The sequence below is a fragment of the Zalophus californianus genome, chromosome 12, assembly GCF_009762305.2.
Source record: "Zalophus californianus isolate mZalCal1 chromosome 12, mZalCal1.pri.v2, whole genome shotgun sequence".
Lineage (NCBI taxonomy): Eukaryota > Metazoa > Chordata > Mammalia > Carnivora > Otariidae > Zalophus > Zalophus californianus.
Genome location: NC_045606.1, coordinates 36028163 through 36045893, shown reverse-complemented (window position 1 = coordinate 36045893; position 17731 = coordinate 36028163). Strand labels below are relative to the sequence as shown.

Here is a 17731-nt window from a genome sequence, read left to right as displayed (position 1 = left end):
CAGGCCTCAGGTCACTAGGTGGCGAGTTTTTCTCACAATTGCTATTAACACCTCCCCCTTAGACCCCTCAACACAATCTCTGCATGTTCCCAGCCCTGTCTCATCTCTCCTAGTGACAATGCCAAGAAGCTGGGAGATAATGCCTGCTCTTTTTGCTCTCCCAGGCTTGTGAGTTTCCCCAAAAAAGCCTCTTCCTTAACCTATCCTGTGTGATGTGGAAATTGTCCTGAGCTCAATTGCAAGGCAGATGGCAACTCTAAAGGGACAAAACCTCTATGACCTATGCTTAACGGGCCAGGTATGACTTCTCTGCGTCCTAAAGAAACCTTTGGGTTTATATGCTATATGCCGATGACTCCCACACTTACATCTACAGCCCTGACTTCTCCAGACTCATGTGCACAGCTGCCTCTTCTATACCTCCAATGGTATATCTCAAGGTCTCTTAAAACTCAGCTGTCCAACTGCTCTCTTGATCATCTTCACAAACCCAGTTCTCCCAGAGACTTCTACTTTCTCAAGCCAAAGTCTTGGAATCATCTTTAATCCCTCTTTTCTCAAACTTCACAACAACCAATCAACAAACCCTGTCTCTACTTTTGAAACACATCCAGAATGTGATCACAGCTCACCATATCCACCAAAACTCCAGCAGTCTGAGCCTCCATTATGCTGCTCTTAGTTTACTGTATTAGCTTCTTACTTTGTCTCCTTGCTTCAGTCCTTGTTTCCCTCTGGCCTTTTCTCAAATATACAGGTAGAGTAATGTTGCTAAAACCTAAGTCAGAAATCAGGTGTCCGCTCTGTTCATAATCTTCCAAATGCTTCCTATCTGAAAGTAAAATCCAAAGTCCTTTCCATGGTTCATAGGCCTTCACTCTGTGTGCCTCCTCCTGTCACATCCCTTCCACTCCTACTCTCTCCCACTTGCTGTGCCAGCCATGCTGGCCTCTTTAAAGCTCTCAGAGCAGAAGCCCTCACCCTAAGCCTTCACTTTGCACTTACTACTCCCTCAGCCTGCAACACTCTACCTGAGATAACTGCATGGCTGGCCTCCTTACTTCCTTCCAAGAGAGATCTTTTGCCATCTTCCTTGTTAAAATTCTAAAATCCACCATAACCACCACCATTCCTTCTTCTCCATAGCACCTACTCCCGAGAAGGATAGGTTTCATGGAAAGTACAGCATCTTGGTTGGGTTCTTAAAGGTGGAACTGTGATAGGAAGTAGAAATAAGATAAGGAAGACAGCAGGCAGTCAGCAAAAATTGTCTTCTAATAGTTACCTGAGGGTGTAATTACACTTTAATGGAGGCTCCAGAAGGGACTTCTACTGAAATGGAAACTGACTAAAATGTCCCTCCCATCTAAGGCAAAGATTAGTATGCTATTTGTGGTAGTTGGACCAAAATGCCCACAGTATGAAAATGGCTTTTCTTTAAAACATAAATCCTTTTGGTTGCTGGTAGGCAGAATCAAGAAACAAGGGATGGGGGAAGAAAGAGAATAAAATATAGGCTGTAGATTTTTAAAAAATCCCTTTTCTGGATTGAAAGGCTTGGCTCAGTGTGAAAAAGTCTGTAAAGAGCAAACCTGGAGTTCCAGTCTTGAGATCGAGAAGTAATCACCAAAGGAACTTATAAAAATGTTTCTTCATCAAAAACAAAAAGCAAAACAAAAAACTGTTCTAAATAAATCAATAAAGTACCAAAATCCCACAGAGAGACTAGTTATCCTTCTTCCTGCCCCTTCCCCCAACATCCTTAGCAAATAAGAGAATCTAATTATGGGTTTGCTTTCAAACTGAACAAATGATGCAGGTATACTTAGCAATATTCACAAAAGGATGCACAAATCAAAAAAAGGCTATCAGAGTTAATGAACTATTTTCCTCCATTATTTTCAAACGAGTTAAGAATTCTGACATAGTTTTGTCCTTGGGAATGTTGGGCACCTTGAACTTTCTGATGGCCTTTAAAAATTTGTGGATAAGAATTGAGCAAATATTTTCCATAATACTAAAAAAGAATATCTGCAGAAAGCTGCACTGGTCTTAATATTTACAAAGATCAGGCCAGAGTATTAATAATTTTCTTGTCATTAATCATTCTCAAGAGTTAAATATCATTTGTCTTTTTTTTTTTTAAAGATTTTATTTATTTATTTGAGAGAGAGAGAATGAGAGATAGAGAGCACGAGAGGGAAGAGGGTCAGAGGGAGGAGCAGACTCCCTGCCGAGCAGGGAGCCCGATGTGGGACTCGATCCCAGGACTCCGGGATCATGACCTGAGCCGAAGGCAGTCGCTTAACCAACTGAGCCACCCAGGCACCCTAAATATCATTTGTCTTAACTACCAAGTCTGTATTAAAATTACTCCAAAGAATAAATATAGAAATATAAATATTTTTCCCCAGGACTTCTTCATTTTGCTCTGAGCACAACTGGTATTTCATCTTCAGGTCCAATTTTTCATTACAAAAGATAACTATGCTTTCAAAGTGAATTGAATTACAAGTCTTTTTTATGACTACATTTCAGTGAGCAGGTAAAGAAAAAGCTATTCAATCTAACTTAAAGTTTCACTTTAGCACTCGGCCAAATAGAACTTTTCAAAGGAAATTCTGCTTAAAGATATGATAAAATACCATATGGTCCTGGCTTCAAGCAAAATTCTATTTCATTTTGTAAGTTGAGCAAATGAGCTTACTAGTCAAAGTGAACTTATAAGATCTCTGTAGTCTTTATAAACTGAAGCAAACTAGTTCATTTGAACTGCTATGTATTTCCCTAGCATTTTAAAATGTAAGACAATATATTTATAGAAATAATCATTCTTTATCAGGGAATGCTATTTTACCATGCTCCCACATCAACTTAAAATCTTGAATTTCATAGGACACTTTCATATAAAATGTCAAAGTTCAGGAAAACTTAGACACAAAAAGAAATTTTTGTAACAGTAAAAATTTTGGAAGACAGATAATTCGATTTATATTGTCACGCTTTTCAATTCTATTTATCTTAAAATTAGTTTCACAAAAATGTTACATGGTTATAATTCATTATCACTGCGTAATGTATTTGAGAACTGTCTGGTAACTGACTTGTTATTAGGTAATTTCACAACTCAAGTATCCTGTTACTGTTTTGATGTTAATGAGCACTTATTAAAAGCTACCCTGAAATGAAGAAAAAAAAAAGCTTTTTCAAAAATATTTATTAAAGCAGAGTATGGGTAAGTTAAAAGGTCTGTCTGACTGCATGGTTGATTCCCTAACAATTCTTTTGTATCAATTTCTACCATCCTGGAAAACACTCTACCGGGTATGTAATTGCTGTCCATACTACCTAGGGCAAAATAAACTAGAAATTAAAGAAAGCCAACCATAAAGTCCATGTAAAAAAGAAGAAACAAGCAGCTCTTAATCAACTGAGAAATAAATGAGGCTGATTAGCTCTTTATGTCCCAGCTGAATGTGTCATTTAAACACAAGGACCAAGCTTATTTCATATTCGTTTTCTTCCGGTGGCTGTATATGGATAACGGCTACTGGCAGAATCTGCCTTACAAGTACACATTCTAATGCCACAGGTAGACCATTACAGCATCAAGCCCATACCTTTTAACAAGAGGAAAGTTTTACTGGCAATATTGACAGTAAATGAACTGCAGAGGCTGAAAACAAAAAACTCATCGTACAGACACACATACTAACACCCGCACAGAGATTCTAAAAGCACTTTCTAGTCTACTGCGCCAGTTATGAATATCTGCAGGGAAAGGCAGGCACTGAGTGGCAATCCCCTCCCTCCTTATTCGCCACTATGCTTGATCACGTACCATCCTTCGCCCTCCACTTCCGCATCTCAGTTCCCAGAAGACTCACAGAACACAAGGCCCACTTCTCATGAGATTATGCTTCAGGATTCTGGGAGCTACTGATGTTACAGGTCATGCCCAGTACACCTGGACCAAAACCACACAAACTTAAGAGTCTTCTACTCTCCAGTTACAAAGAACATGCAAAAAATTCCGTAAAAGACAGTTGGCAGGAGTGCATGGGAAACTGATTTTTATGTCGTATATGTTGATAGAAGATCTCTGGTTTCAAAGCAAAGTACACATTTACTAAAGACTGAGTTCCAAAGTTTATCCCTAGCTAGCTCACATTATTTTACATCTGTGATACAAAGCAGATCTCTAAGAAAGGTGAACATATGACCATAAACTTATGCTTGACTACTAACAGTTCTTTCCCTAACTCAGCTAAGCCAGGTTTTCCTGTCTTAAGACAGAAGCAGAATTCAAAGAGAACAACGCTTATGTGAAAAAATGTCCCATATTAAAAAAGAAAAGAAAAGGAAAAAAAAATCCCATAATCACTATTCTGGGTGCTACTCAGGCTCTGAAAAGGTACATCCAATGAAATTGCTTTTTACCACTGGTACCAGGATGTAAGATCATTAAAATTGTTAGAACACACTGAAAAGTTCTATTACAGTTTCATAAATTCTGTCTCACATAGGCGGATCGTGTTAGAGTACAATATTTATTCAATTTCATCATTTACGATCACTGTTATAACCAAATTAACCCCGACATAAACTCTGACATTTAAAAACACAGAGAACATACTGATTTTTCAGCTATTTTGTTTACGTGTACTTTTCAATTTTCATGCAGTGCTCATAATTAGGAGATACTGTACAAAACCCTCTCACTTATGTATTAAGAACCAAGTAGAGAGGGTAAAAAAATACCAACATAAATTCATTCTCCAAAAACTGCCCATGGATGCATTATCACTGTTCCTTCTAATTATATACTTACAGTGCATTCTTCAGTAAAATGTATAACTGTAGTCACATAACAATACTTATGACGAGGCAATGATATCATTTCAGAAAAAGAATACAACAAATGAGACTAAAAGTTGAAGAGAAGGATCACAGCATATAAAAGTCATTTGAGAACACCACATGAACTTCAGTGTTTTCCACTTGCCAGTTGGAAAGAACATGCACAAAGATTTCTTAGACAATAGTCAGGAGTGCATGAAAAATTGGCTTTCATGTCATATATGTTGAGAGAAGATCAATGCCATTGAGAAAAAGGAATGTGTTCATTATCTTTTGGGTCTATCTATATCATCTATAGCAGCTAGAAGTTTTTGTCTTGCTTTCTTATTGATATGGGATCCCAGGCAAACATTTACCAGATTGGTCAGCTGCTTCGTTGAATACTCCTGCTCAAGAAAAAACAAAAAAAAGATCCAAATTTAGTACACTGAAAGACATGTATTTGATCAATGCAAGGAAAGAACAGGCAGATACTCAGTTTTCAGTGGATAGTGACCGAGCACTACAAATCAGTGAAAAGCAGAGGAAATTATAGTTTGAAACATGGAAACAAGTTGTTTACTCAGCCGTTATAACAATAAGGACGCCGCAGGATACACCGAAACAGAAAGGACTAGAATCTCTTCAATATGGCAGAGTAATCTGACATGCCTATGCTTTTGTTACTTTTAAGACCACACACTTTATGCTTGTTTCTGTGACAGTCTTTATTAAGTTATTAAAATATACTGACCTCTCAAAATTTTAAAATGCTACTAAATAGTTATTTTCTGGTACTCTACATTTTGCAAACATTTTAGGTGAAAGGGAAAAAATCTCTAACCACAGAACAACTTTTCTGAGATATGATAAATGAGTAAGGTAACAAGGATCTTTAGAAAGCTACTGGCTTTTAAACCCTCATACTGTCATTATAGCTAGTAAGTAAAATTAAGACTAAGTCTCTTATGCTGTACAAATCTATTTGGTTCCTGAATTTCAGATAATGAGTTCCTAGGAAAAGAATGATTAGGGATTCACCAGAAAGGTTTGCATATTGATCTGGTTCTGGAGGATGAATAACAAGAGTTCAGATAAGGAAAAGAGAGAGTTCTATACTATCATCTGAGAAGAAAAGTCATCTGTCTTCACTGGAGGTAACCACCTAAAGATAGCACAATTTCAAAATATGAGAAAGAGTTCATTTTAAAAACTCAGCAAACTATTCAGTTTGTGTATCTGAGCTCTGGGAGCACCTGTCAGCATCTGATAAATTCTCTTAATCAGTCAACATTTAACGAGTATCCACTGTCATCAAGCACCGGGCCAGACACTGTCCTGGAAGACAGAAATAGTCGGCTCCTGAGAAAATTTCACTGAATTACAAATATCAGCTAGTTAAAGTTCTCACAAAATGCTAAGCTAAAAATTTTGGTGCACTATATTAAAAGAGGAAACTCGAAAATGGGTATCTTTCTTGCATCAAATAATGGATATCTAAGAGCTGTGCTTTTTCTCCTCAGTTACTTGTACTCTTTCCCTAAATGCCTTCCACAGTAGCAACCTCAAAGTGTTTACAGCTTCCTTTACTAAATGGATTCCAGCAACATTCAGCAGTCCATCTGTTCCTGGTCTAGCATTCTGGTTTTCAAATGTCAGAAGTCAGTGGGACTAAAAGGGACAACCTTTTTCTCAATTCTGGTGTACTGATCAAAATCACTGAAAATAATATGTACATTTCTATTTTGCTTCTAAAGATATGAAACTGACCCACAGTGGACACATTTCCACAAAATTCAGGCTAATATTCATTTCATTTAGAATTTCTAGAGTAGTGAAACCAGACTGGATGAGGCTGATAAAGTATAAATGATTCTTTATTTCCTCACCCAGTCAAATGAAATAAAAATTTACTTAGCTTTTACCCATGATGTTTATAGCATAAGTAAATGTGATCACTAGAGTTACTGAAGGAATAAAATGAGGTGATAATTTTAATACTTTCCATATTTTCATTAAATCTGTCTTCCCATACTGCCTACCTAGACAAACGATAGAACAATCATACTAGGAAAGCTCCCCATACTGAGCATGCTCTGGTGATAGATGTTGAGTTGAACTGTGTCAAAAATTCAGCATCCTAAACAACACTTAATAAATAATACTTTTCTCTACTTATTTTTATAGCCACACAAAAGAAAAATAATCACATCTATACTCAAGGTAAAATATAATGTAGGAGGAAGTTAAATTTAGCCATTTAAATATTAATATATTCAATCATCACCAATATATGTCAGTGTGGTCAGGATGACAGCAACTCACCTTTGAGAGCTACAAGGTTTAAGTTATATAACAGAGGTTAACTTGTGAATCACTTCAATGTTGCTGTCTTCAATTTGTCTTGATGGCAACCAACTTCAGCCTTCTCCCACAACACAGTTGCAGGATAAACACAGCTAAAGTTCAGACTCTGGCTACCATTCCAGATAATTACTGTTGCAGTTCAGAAAGATCTCAAAAGGATTCGATTACGCAAAGGGCACTGCATAGACACAGTGTGAATATGGCAAAGAATCAGCTGATGCTTTATATTTCACTCTCATGATTTTGAATTATATAATACACCAGACAAGAACAGCACAAAGGAAAAGGAATAAAAACTTAATTGTTTTCCAGCTCTCACCCTGTGCTCTTTGATCCAGCGTTCCATGTCATTCTCGGTTAGATAGTAGGCTTTAATATAGGTTTCCACAAATTCTTTATCAGGAATGGGTCTAATATCTGTTAGTTTTTCAAGTTTCATTAAAAACTGTTGAAAATCCAATTGCATCAAGGCACGACCCTCATTACTACACTTCTTGACGTTGGCATATCTAAGATACACAATAATAAAAAACCAGAAATGATGGGATGGAAAAAGAAACCTGTAGGTACTTAAACTCTTTTTTAACCCATATCTGGACAGATTCTCCAGAAACGAGAGGATTCTAGGGAAAAGAGCACATGAGCCTTGTGTCAGAAGGACTGGGCTGTGTTGGGGCGCTGGCACTAAGCTGTCATTTTACCTAGGGGGCCTCAGCTTCCTCATTTGCAAAGCAAAGAGATCTAACAACTTCTGAAGTTCTTTGCAGCTCCACAGACTACAGTTTCCCCCTACCCCCAGTCAATTAACAGAATCATCTGTAAGAAAGTTAAACTGGTCTTCCCGTAAATCTGGCTGCCAAGAATTATTTATAAAAATTGAGCTAGGAATACTCCAAACGAATCTTAGTTTCATAAAACTGTTCAATATTGTAACTACTGATGCAAAGAAACAAAAGCAGTAATTCCCCCATTGACTGTCAGCTGAACCTAAGAAACGTGTGAGCATATAAGCAAAAAAAAAAGGATATACATACTTGTCATAAACCTTATAGACTTATTCTGACACCCCTCACTACTAAAAAACTGTGTGTTCTAAGGTTGAGTAGTAATAAGAATGTATTAACCTCAAGAGTACAACATGTTATTACTCAGAAGTCAGTGTCTCATTCCTTCAATAATACAAAAGGTGGAGAATCCAACCCTAGGAATGCAGTACTTCCCCTAAGGAAATTTGCAAGGACACTGGAGAGCATATTGTTTGAAGTGAATGGGTTTTTTTGTTTTTTGATTTAATAAAAAGTGTTTTGTACAGAAATATAACATTATTCAGTTTTCTACTTTATTAAACAAATTTATTAAAAACACTTTTCAATCGTGACTCTTGACACAGAGCCATTCTGTGATTTCCAGCACCGTTGGTTTCTATACAGAGTGCCAAAACTGTTGTCAGCTTGTCACTGTCACTTTCCCACTCTCTAATAACATTCTTCTTTGTATCAAAGAAGAACTGAAAAGAAATCAGATAAATGATAGTGTGGAAATTCAACTGATGTGCAATTCCAGACCACTGTGAATGGTCTTTGAGACAGCACTTGCTTTCCAAAGACAGTTTATATTCTAGATGTAATAAGCGTGGTCTCTGAGTAAGTGGGAAAATTAGTACTGATAGATCTTTAAGCTCAACATATGAAAGATTTATACAGTTTACAATGATATAATAATGATACCACTAACAGACATAGTGGTTATGAGGCTTGATTTTGCCATCAGAAGTTCATAAACCTTCTTGGTGTTTGAAAACTGTGTCAACTTGGACAAGTTATTTAATCTCTCTAAACCTTGATTTTTCTGAGGTTTTCTCCTTGATAAAAGAGAGAGAATTAATGGTTCTATCAAAGAGTTTATGTTAGGATTTGGTGATATAATCCTGTGAAGTGCTTGATCCAGTAAATGACACATAGTGCTCAATAAGTGTTATGCATAATCATAATAATTATATCATTAAGTAATAATAATTATTATAAGTTTAACTTTCAGATAACCATGAGATGCTACTTTCCACTCTCCCCTACTAGCTGGTTCTAGGTTACCACTGAGAAAAGAAAGCACAGACAGAGGAGGCACAGTGGGGTTTAAGGTTTCTTCAATTATGTTCTAAAGTCAAACCTGAATTATTATAGGACTATCTGCTATCTATGACTTTCTCTACCTATTCTCTCCAGTAATGACAACATACAATGTGATCTGTATATTATGATTTATCACTGAAGACTCAGATAATTCTTTCATGAAAACTTACCCCTCTACAATAGTTCTGTTGGCCAGCCGTATACAGTGTTCCCAAAGTATATTAGACACGGGCAGGGGTATCCGAACTCTCTTAGAAACCTCATTTAACCTCCTGTTAAACTGCTCAAATTCCTAAGAAGACAAAAATCATGGCCATATGTGGATATAATTATAGTGCCACATCGCTTTCCAATCTTCCCGGCAAAGAAGAAGATAAAGAAAGCGAAGCATATTTGATTCTGAGAATCAAACCGAGTAAAACAAAAAGAGAATACAAAAGATAACTTGGACTTTTTAAGTACTTCACATTGAATAAACTATGTTGTGATACAGAGTACACTACATTTCATCTCAAAAGAAATGTGTCATTAACAGATTAAACAATGCTAACAATGTTTAAATGCTTCATCTCAAATTTTTCTATGACTGTCAGAATGGATTAAAAGAGCTTAATAACCTAATATGTCTTTAAAATTATCTTCAAGAAACCCATTTTAAAAAATATTTTGATAAGCTTTCAACTCAGAGTGAACCGTGAACCATTTGTAATTTGAGGCTATACTCCTTAGAGAACAATTGGATAAATTATCCTCTTTCCTAAACATTCTTTAAAAGTAAATAAGTTATTATATTCCAGATAATTTGAAAGTCATGTAATAGCTGCAAATTTTTAGTGCAAAGGAAAAAATAAAACATAACATAGTTCCTGTTTCCTACAGGAAAACTTATTTTCATTACTTATTAGGGACTTTTATGATACCTCTCCACTAAAAATAAAAATATATGTAACCAATTTAGACAAATTCCAACAATCACATGAAAGCAGTTTACCCTTCAATAAATGTATTTCTAGTTTCTCTGGACTACTGTCATCTAAATATGTTCATTTACAAAAGTAAATGCTATCGCTCCTTCCCTGACAATACATTTCAAATAAATTTAACAAGGTTTAAAAATGACATTTTTTCCTTTAGTTTCCTCAGGACAGCAGCTACATAATGCTTAACAAGTCAAGAGTGACATGTGTTCAAATTCTCTAATAACACACAGGAGGAAAAAGAAAATCTAATCATCACCACTCAAGCTACCACATGATCACTTATTATCCTTTTGCTGTTTTGCTAATCACAATTTTTTTGATTTATTTTTGACAGTTAAATACTTTTAATTATTTATAAAAAGTGAATTTTTAATTCACTAAGATTACTTTTGAAAATCAAAGTTAAATAAATAATTGCTCTTCATCCTTTTCATTTTATGAATCTAGTAGAACACTAGTATTAGCTATTGCATTTATGCTTCACTGCAGTAAACTCTGCTTTAAGATTTCCAGTCATGATTCAGTACTTTCCACTAATATTTTAAAAATAAAGTTATATGCTGTGGCGTCTGGGTGGCTCAGTTGCTTAAGCATCTGCTTTCGGCTCAGGTCAGGATCCAGGGTCCTGGAATGGAGCCCTACCTTGGGCTCCTTGCTCAACAGGGAATCTGTTGCTCCCTCTCCCTCTTCCTCTCCCCTCCTGCTCAACTTTTTCTCTCTCTCTCCCTAATAAATAAATAAAATCTTAAAAAAAAAAGTTATACGCTAACTGTAAACAATGTCATTTACTCATTGCTAAATTCAATGTTCAAGAATGTTGTTAAATGAACAATAAAACCATTTCATTTTACTTAAGATTTTTGGGGGGCAATAAATGCAGATTGCTTTTTACCTAAAAGTTTGGACTTGGAAAAGAAATAGAACAAACAGAGGTTATATGAAAGCTTCTTTAGGAAAGAAGGTTTTAAGCTGCTAAAAACTGGGTTCAAGTTAATAATCTGAATAAACTTGGTTCTTTCTTACAATATTAATGTTTCTTATAATTAAAAATAACCAGGGGCACTGGGGCAGCTCAATCGGTTGGGCATCTGACTCTTGGTTTTGGCTCAGTCATGATCTCAGGGTCATGGAATCGAGGCCCATGTCCAGCTCAGTGCTGAATCTGCTCGAGATTCTCTCTCCCTCTCCCTGCTTGTGGTGCACGCTCTCTCTCTCTCTCAAATAAATAAATAAATAAAATAAAATCTAAAAAAAAAAAAAACACAAAAAACCAAGAAGAACTAAAGCAAGTAGACTCCTTCTAGTATATATATTCAGAGTGCAGAAATCTCTTTCTTCTTGCATCCCTATGAGTACCATGGTTAGCATGCCATAAACAATAAAATCAACTTTTCAAAAACAAAATTGTTAAAAAAAAGGGAGTATGTGATTATTTATAAATTACATTTGTCTATCATATTCCAAATTAAAATTCCCAAGTGAAATCTCATGGGGACTCTAGAAATCAAAGTTCTCCCAGGGTGGCAATTACAGAGCACCCTTGTCACTTACCCCTCAGACCAGACAGTAACCCCTAGACACTGCTAACTGATCTCTCACCCTTAGTTCCAGAGTCTGGGGAGGGTCTTGCAGTCTCCATCACAGAGCTCTAGAAAGGCACCAGGCAGAGAGATGATTAATTCCGCCTCTATCTCTGTTTTGATCTCTGGCTTTGCTTACTGGTTCGCAAGTGTCCCGGCTACCAGCTGTTGCCCTGGACTAAGCAGGTAAGAATGTTTGTGTGAACGAGATAAAAGTCAGGAGCTTAAGAAGGGTCAACTTTCTTTTCGCTGACAAATATGAAAAACAAGACTTTTCTGAAAGCAGTTTTCATCTCCTCAGATGCCCTTTCCTCACCTCAGACATCCACATGGCTCATCTCCTTGCTTCCTTCAGGCCTCTCCCCAACGCTCACTTTATCTCCTGATAAGTATTCCCTTCTCTGATGACACGTAAATAAACAATATTGCCCCCAACCCACATCCTGCCACTCTATCCCTTTTCTGCTGCTTATTTACTTTTTCACAGGGCTATTCATTATCTGAGACATTTTATCTTAATTTATGTCTTTACTGCTGTCTCCGTATTGGCATGTAAATTCTCTGAGGGCATGTAAGTTCCTTAATTCACAACTATGTTGTCAGCACCTAGATCAGTGTGTGGCACACATCAGGTAACCTACAAATATCTCTTGATTCATAAAGGACAAAAAATGTACAAGTCTTTCCAGAAAACTTTTAAATGTAAGTTTTAAATGCAAAGGTGTTTGCATGACACATTGCAAAAGTAAAGTGATTTCTGGAAAAACAACAACAACAACAATGGAATAATCAGGGGCCTGGTCTCTTGCTAATCTACACAACTACAGAAATATCTTCTTGTCACCACAGTCATGGTTATTGAAATTATTTAATATGAAAGTCAGCCAAGACATGCCAATCAAACTCTAATTCAAGATGGGAAATTAGGGAGCAAAAACCAAAAAAATCTACAAAAAATTCTTGGGTCTAAAAGAACACAAAATTCAAAAAGCAAGTCTATTCTGATTCAGGGGTTTTAATGTCATGATGCTAGCAATGTAGTAATAACTATAATCTCACTAATTTAGAGCAAGTGCAATGATAGGAGCAGTTCTCCTGGTAGACTTGTCTTTAACAAAGGTGTTTCTGTGTACTTGCCTTTAGCAGTGCGTCTACATAGATGTTGTGCTGTGACATAATTTCTTTTACATCCCACTTCACATTGGCCATTAGGAGCAACATCTGTTCATAATCAATAGCTTTACCGGCTACAATCCAATAAATTGGTTTGCGTAGTTCACTGGCAGTTGAGACTGTCTGAAATACATTTCACAAAAAGGAAAACAAATATTTTCTAAAAGTATCAAGTTTATAAAAAATCTTCTGTGCCTATTTCTAGTGTACATCACATCTAAAAATAAAACATATGTATCTGGAGATTTAAATTATGAAAACACTTCAGTTCGTTGGCAAATGACTTACTCAAAACATACTTTGGAGACATCCCAACAACGTGAGGCCACTGATAACACAACAATAAAAGAACCACAGATCTTCATGGAGACAAGCAAATATTTCTCATGTTTTTTCACTTCTCTCCGTTTCCACTCCAACTGCCCTGTCTCAAGATTTCGTCATCTCTCAAATGTAAACCTGTAATAGCCTACAAGCCGGTCTCCCTGCCTGCAGGCCTGTCATCTACTTCTGCCAACTACACACTGACCATGCCACTTACCGGTCTCAGATCCTCTGGTACCTTCCCTGTACCCTCAAAACAGAGTTCGCCTCCTGGCTGAGAGCACGGCGTACCATGTAGCTCCTGCTTCTTCCTCCAGCCGTCCCTCTCACCACTAGCCCCCTTCCCTGCTCTGACAGTTTGAGTTTTCCTCTGCCGCTGACATGCACCCTGCTCTCTCTCACCAGCTGGTCTTCACGTAAGCCATTCCCCTAGTTTGCAATATACTCCCGACGTAGCCGGCTGCCCCGGCTTAAAACATCCTTCCTCCAGACAGCCATTCTAGACAACCTTCTCCCAATGACACACGCCCCTTTCCTCCTCCAGCTAAGGTTAAATTCCCTGCTGCTGTTTCTTCCCCCTTACCATACTTTATTGTAAACACAGCTGTAATGGGCATTAGACTAAGTTATAGGAGGTGCTCAGTACTTCATACAGGAATTCATGAGTGAATAAACATATGCTAATTGCTCTCCTGGAATTTGGAGACTGGCCACTAGCCAAAAAACCCCAAATAATGTGCTCACAGTTGAAATGACATCCAAGAGTGTCTCTGACCTGAGAATAAAACTGCTGAAGAAAGGGCTTTTTGACTGCGGGCATCACGGCATCCAGATGGGGCTGAAGGAACTCAAACTGTTCAGCCAAGAATACCCTAAAGGGAATAAAGAAGCCACCGCGTAAGCAGAGTGCAGGATCCACAGGCTGGTCAATACTTCTGTATAAGTCATCTTTAAGATCTCTAAGCAAAAGTTCAACCATTAAAATTCTTTTCCACTTGAGTGAACCACCTTGTATTAGCTCATTTACAACCTACCCAAAAGTTATTGCTGAGCTTAGCACGGAATGTAAGCAGAGGTGGAAGAAGGAGACTTCAGATCAACTGCTCTGGAAACCACAAGGTGTAGAGCTATGCTGCTCTGCATGTGACGCAGAAGCACAGATCACAGAAAAGACGGAAGAAAAAACGTAACAGTTTTTTTTTTTTGGAAAGGATTTCCCATAAGGATCCCATTTAATTATACAGAACAGAGAGCTGAATTCACAGACTTAACATCTAGCTGGCACTTCTCGTAAGTGACCTCATGCAGCAAACTGCAGCTTGGCTGAGACACACATGTGAACTTCAGGTCAGGAGGCTGGGGTGGGGGAGTGAGGTCATTTGCCTGGAGTATTGCCAGCAGCTGCCCTCTTTTTCTCTTTTTTTGTAATGTACACAAAAACTCTCAACTGATACTGGCCTACATTTAAAGGAAGAAGTCATGTGCTTTACCTGTTTTAAAAACTGGGGGATTTATAAAGGTCAGGAAGCATTCTTGCTCATGTCAAGGGCTGACTACATTTAACACTAAAGTGACATCGTAACCAGTTTCTCTAGAATCACAATTTGATAGGAAAATATAAAGTATGCTATAACGTGGTATTTTTTAAAGTTTTACTTTTTTTTTTAAGATTTTATCTATTTATTTGACAAAGAGAGACACAGCGAGAGAGGGAACACAAGCAGGAGGAGTGGGAGAGAGAGAAGCAGGCTTCCTGTGGAGCAGGGAGCCCGATGCAGGGCTCGATCCTAAAGTTTTACTTTAAAGCAAGGATCATGTTGCTAAAGACTGAAACCTAAAAGATTTCCCTTCTTCCATTTATGTAACTGAAAACCAACCATGCAGTTTCAAAGATCGACGGGTAATCTATTTTAGGATAGACTTCTCAGAAATATATAAGTGACACTCAGAAGTGGGAGATGGATACAGCTGGAAATCTAATTATACAATGCTTACTTTTATAACTTTTCTTAAAAACTTAAAGGCAAAGCAATGGTTTTTAACAACTTACAAGGATTCTGTGGCTACCACTCTTTCCGCCAGCCCATATAATGTATCCCCAGATGTCAAAACCACTAGGTGACTGAGGTGTGGACTTGGTACCTTCTCCTTTCTCTCTTCTGCTGCTGTGAGGGTGGCAGTAGGATCAGCTGAAACTTCCTGAAAATACAACACATGTACACACACAACCTGAAATCAAATCTAATAGCAATAAACCATGTGGTTTTGCAAAACTGGACCTGTACTTAAAATACTCGTAGTCATACATATTAATTACATTTAGTTTCTGTTCTTTCTTTTCCTTCTTTTATATTTTCTAACTACTGGAAATTTCCTTTTTATACTAAGTGAAAATGATCCAACTATGCTATTATCTGCGCATGACCTAAAAGCGGCCAACACAAGCAATCTTTATGAACTGGCAGATGTTTCATAGAGACAAGAGTAAGATGCCCTTTGAGAACCTGGAAATGAGAAAAGAGACAGCCTCTGGAGGACTGAACTGGCACATTCCAAAATTATGGTGTGGTTAACCATTTCACAGCCACACTTTAATCAAGGTAACTCTGGTATAATCTCAAGAAGAGGACTAGAATGCACTTATAAATCGAAACTGAGCTAACTGTATTGGTAGGTGTCTGGGGTCATGTTACTGATGAGCAGGAAGATGGTTAATGGGAATAAAAGAAAGGGATGCCCGAAAAGCAGGCTGTACTGAGCTTTAAAAGATCCTCCAAGAAAATTATGGCACAAAAATTGGATACAAACAAGTCTAAAAGTGTACAAAATGTAAATCTAGATTACTTCTTAAATCAATTATACAGTCGCAAATCTCCAACTTGCCTTATGAATGAGAGAGACATCAAATGCACGGGACTCTGGGAGCATAACAGGTTTATAAATTTAGCAAAATGGAACTAAAACATTATAAAACCTTCCAAGTTAGAAAATGGTTTTAGTCTTCTTCAGTGCTTTTTTATATCCTATCTTCTACAAACGATACGGTTTCTCTTCAATCTCTAATTACTCAATTAGCATTTAAAAGTTATTTTGGGAACAAAATAACTTTTTAACTTTTAATGTTGTGCTTTCTCTAAGGGAGGATCACGATAAGGAAACTATGCAAGTTAACCAATGTTGCCGCTCCAGTATTTATTTTCTTCTACTAGAAAGGAAAATAATCACCCCTCTCCTGCACACACACATATCGTCACAAAATAACATACTGTTTGGTATGGCTGCCTGTGCTATTTCATTTAATGCCGGTGGTTATGCAATTACCATCTACCAGACTGTCCAAGTGAGGAACCCTGGAATCATTCATATCTTTCCCACCCTCCTCCCTCCACACCTCTCCTTTGTTTCTTCCCCAGTCACTGCTTCATCGGGACCAAGGCCCCACAGCATTTTTACCTGAACTAACAGTCCCCAAAGAGAGACCTCTCCCTCTGGCTTCTCCTGTTCCTACTTCACTTTGCACACAGTTCACTGGCTGATTTTTCTAGAATACCAAAGTGATCTTTCTAAAACGGAAACATGATCACACCACTCCCCGGTTTAAAAGTCTCAATTAACTATCCACTCCTTACAGACAAAAGCCTAAACTTGTCATCATGGTATTACTCCTTTACAGAGATACCAGCTACCTTGCCAGCTTCATTTCCCAGTAATCTTCTATGCCCCTAGGATCTAGCTGCACTGGACTACCTCCTATACCTGTCTTCCTGACACTCTTCTCTTACCAGCTCTCTGCTGCTTGTCTGCCTAGCTCTGTCCTTCTCTTCTTTTAAGTCTGAGGTCATATTTACCTCCTTTCTGTTACTTTCTCAGCCTCCCAAGAATGGTTAGTATCTTACTTCTGTTTTTTTTTTTTTTAAGATTTTATTTATTTATTTGACAGAGAGAGAGAGAGAGAGAGAGAGCACAAGTAGGCAGAGAGGCAGGCAGAGGGAGAGGGAGAAGCAGGCTCCCCACTGAGCAGAAAGCCTGATGTGGGTCTTGATCCTAGGACCCTGGGATCATAACCTGAGCCGAAGGTACACGCTTAACTGACTAAGCCACGCAGGCGCCCAGTAGCTTACTTGTGTTAATGTTACCTACACATATACGTATGTCTATACATGGGATCAAGTGCACTTTGTCGGTTGTGGTTTCCTGACCCTCTACCTCATTGTGAGTTCTTGGGAGAATTGGGACCAATTTCATCATCTTTGTATCTCGAGACCTTGTCATGCCTCTTGGAACGGGCAGGCCCTCAAATGGTTTAACTGATGGAGATGGTAAGAGGGTCTTTACTTCC

At 37.7% G+C, this 17731-nt stretch overlaps 1 protein-coding gene across 4 annotated transcripts in view; it reads right to left on the bottom strand.

Annotated features, from left to right (window-relative positions):
• Positions 1-2216: 2216 nt before the first annotated feature.
• Positions 2217-17731, bottom strand: part of VPS50 (VPS50 subunit of EARP/GARPII complex) — a 140986-nt gene continuing 125471 nt past the window's right edge. For 2 of the 4 annotated variants that reach the window (XM_027573937.1, XM_027573938.1), the window contains 6 exons: positions 15443-15591; positions 14168-14264; positions 13033-13191; positions 9506-9627; positions 7526-7715; positions 4987-5246 (listed from right to left, as the gene is read on the bottom strand). In XM_027573937.1, coding sequence (XP_027429738.1) covers positions 5127-5246; positions 7526-7715; positions 9506-9627; positions 13033-13191; positions 14168-14264; positions 15443-15591 — 837 coding nt within the window. In that variant the 3' untranslated portion in view covers positions 4987-5126. Of the gene's footprint in view, positions 5247-7525; positions 7716-9505; positions 9628-13032; positions 13192-14167; positions 14265-15442; positions 15592-17731 lie in introns of those variants that run through there. The other 2 variants (XM_027573936.2, XM_027573939.2) reach the window with 2 other exon arrangements.